Consider the following 2,691-nt stretch of genomic DNA (forward strand, 5'->3'; position numbering starts at 1 on the left):
TCAAGGTGAAATGCTCGGTCTAATAAATCCACGATCTAGCAAGTCCTGCAGCTGCACCTTCAACTTTTTTAATTCAGTGGGTGACATTCGGTATGGAGGTATAAAGATTGGTGCTGTACCTGGGTACACTTCTATAGCAAATTCAACCTCTCTGTTAGGTGGTACGCCCGGTAATTCTTCAGGGAATACATCTGGAAACTGACATACAGTTCTGATCTGACTACACTGACTACCAACCGAATCAGAATTAAAAACATAAGCTAGACATGCTGTACAACCCTGTCGAAGTAATTTACTAGCCTTGATTGCTGAAATAATACGTGTCGATCGACTAGTACGGATGCCATTCACCTCAATTCTGTCTCCATCCTCTGTCTGAATACTGAACTTCTTTTTGTAACAATCTAAAATCACCCCGTACTCGGATAACCAATCCATACCCAATATTATATCAAAATCACCGAAAGGCATAATCAACAAGTCAACGGAAAACATTTTATCATGTATCATCAACGGGCATCTCCGACATACTCTATCTACAAACACAGTTTGTCCCAAAGGGCTAGACACTTCTATTAAAACTCTAGACATTTCAGATTTTAACTTTCCCAATTTAACCAGTTTTGAATTTGTATAAGAGTGTGAAGATCCGGGATCAATTAAAGTATAAACAGGTTCAGAATATAGTAAGAATATACCTGTTACTACATCATGGGCGTCACCTTCTTCCCGTGTTCTGACAACATAAGCTCTGGCGGGTACTTTCGCTTCAGACTGCTGAGTAGTTATATCACTGCTCCTCCTAATACCTCTTCCCCTTGAAACCGAACTACCTCTACCTGATTCTCTGCCTCTAACAGTAGATACTAATCTCTGAGATGCTGCAGGTATAGCACCTTCATTTTTTTGACAATCTCGGATGAAATGATCTGTGGACCCGCATCGAAAACACCGTCGAGTTATCCTCCAACATTCACCAAAGTGCTTCTTTCCACAGTGTTCATAATCGGGGATATCAATATTTCGTGAAGGTCCTTTTACACTACCGGTAGAAACAGCAGTCTGTTTACCTCGATTTTTATCACCTCGATCCGATCTAAAATTTGACTTCCAACTGTCTCTGAATTCTCGGGATCTTTTCGATAGAGGATTTGAAATAGTAATGCCAGCTCGTTTCCCAGTCGATCTAGCTATCTCAGGCTTTTTATCCAAACCTAACACCTGTTCTACCATCTTAGCTCTTTCAATCAAATCCACAAATTCTGTAATTCGCTGTGACGCCAGCTGTACTTTGATTTCATCTCTCAATCCTCGTAGAAATCTCTTGCAGCTATCAACTTCTGTTGGAATGAACTCAGTGGCATATCGGCTCAATCGAGAAAATTCTCTTTCATAATCCACTACAGATAAGTTACCTTGCTTCAACATTAGAAAATCCTGCTTTTTATCTTCAATATATAGCTCTCCAACATACTTCTTTTGAAATTCCTTCTGAAATAATTCCCATGTTACCTGTTCTGCTGGCAAATGTCGAATTACAGATTCCCACCACAGATAAGCCTCACCCTGAAGTAATGAAACGAAACAGATTAAACATTCCCGGGGGGTACATTCTAATTGCTGCAGCACTCGTTTAGTTGATTCCATCCAATTCTCTGTTGTAGATGGATCAACTCCTGTCAGACCCATAAACTCTGTAGCACCATATTTTCTTAACTCTTTTATCAGGGCCCGTCTTTGAGTTGATACAGAAGTTGTAGCAGGAACAGTCCCAGCTACTCTTTGTAAAGCATCGGCAATAATTCTCAACAAGTGTGAGTTATCTCTATCTCTTTCTTCATTTAAAGGTTGATTTCTTCTAGGATTTACACTGGGTGCTATCGACTCTGTTTCATCTAATTCTCTATCTCCAGGATACATTTCTTCATCAGTATTATTTATTCTTTCATCAGACATCTTTAATCTATAAAACAAAAACAAACAAATAGATCAGCATCCAAAAATCCCGACTCAGTTTGACTCGATAGTGACATGTACATCTAAACTCAATTCTGAGCCCGATTTAGTCTGAGAATCGACTAAACCCGATAGCTCTGATACCAAAAATTGTAACACCCCCTAACCCCAAACCGTCGCTGGCACAGGGTTACGAGGCATTACCGGATATATCAAACAATTTACAAATAAACATATCATAAATAACCAACATATTAAAAAATATATAATTCATAAATTCATATAAACATTACTAATTGACTTCATTCGGTTTTTTTTAATAAAAAATTCGGCAGCATTTCTACTTATTTTTACATTAAACCTCCTACAAATAAAACCATAACTTTTCCAAACATAACCAATTCAACCAATTCATTTCACATTCACATTTTCTATTCTAAATACATTCTAATCAAACTCAATTAATTCAATATCAATTTAAATTTATCAATGTACTAATTAAATTGGAACGGATAAATTTCTTTCATTAAAATTCTTAGATTTATAATACTAACATTTTAAACTATTTATATTCAAAACATAATAACGTTTATACACATCCTATGTACATGTCACATTACTAAAAGAAAATATACATCACCAAAATTTGTTAAAGTCGGGTCTGGTTTTGGATGCTGATTCAGTACTTGACTTCTACAACTTGCGCACGGAAACAACCGTACACTGAGTATTTCA

General features: G+C 36.9%; 1 protein-coding gene across 1 annotated transcript; it reads right to left on the minus strand.

Annotated features, from left to right (window-relative positions):
• Positions 1-1,956, minus strand: LOC105797361 (uncharacterized). The gene has a single exon (XM_012627346.1). The coding sequence runs from the start codon at positions 1,954-1,956 to the stop codon at positions 1-3; it is 1,956 nt and encodes a 651-aa protein (XP_012482800.1).
• Between the last annotated feature and the right edge of the window lie 735 nt (positions 1,957-2,691).

The sequence above is a fragment of the Gossypium raimondii genome, chromosome 9 (assembly GCF_025698545.1).
Source record: "Gossypium raimondii isolate GPD5lz chromosome 9, ASM2569854v1, whole genome shotgun sequence".
Classification (NCBI taxonomy): domain Eukaryota; kingdom Viridiplantae; phylum Streptophyta; class Magnoliopsida; order Malvales; family Malvaceae; genus Gossypium; species Gossypium raimondii.

Coding starts and splice junctions, on each gene's coding strand:
- LOC105797361 (XM_012627346.1), bottom strand. CDS start 1,956: ATGTCTGATGAAAGAATAAATAATACTGATGAAGAAATGTATCCTGGA.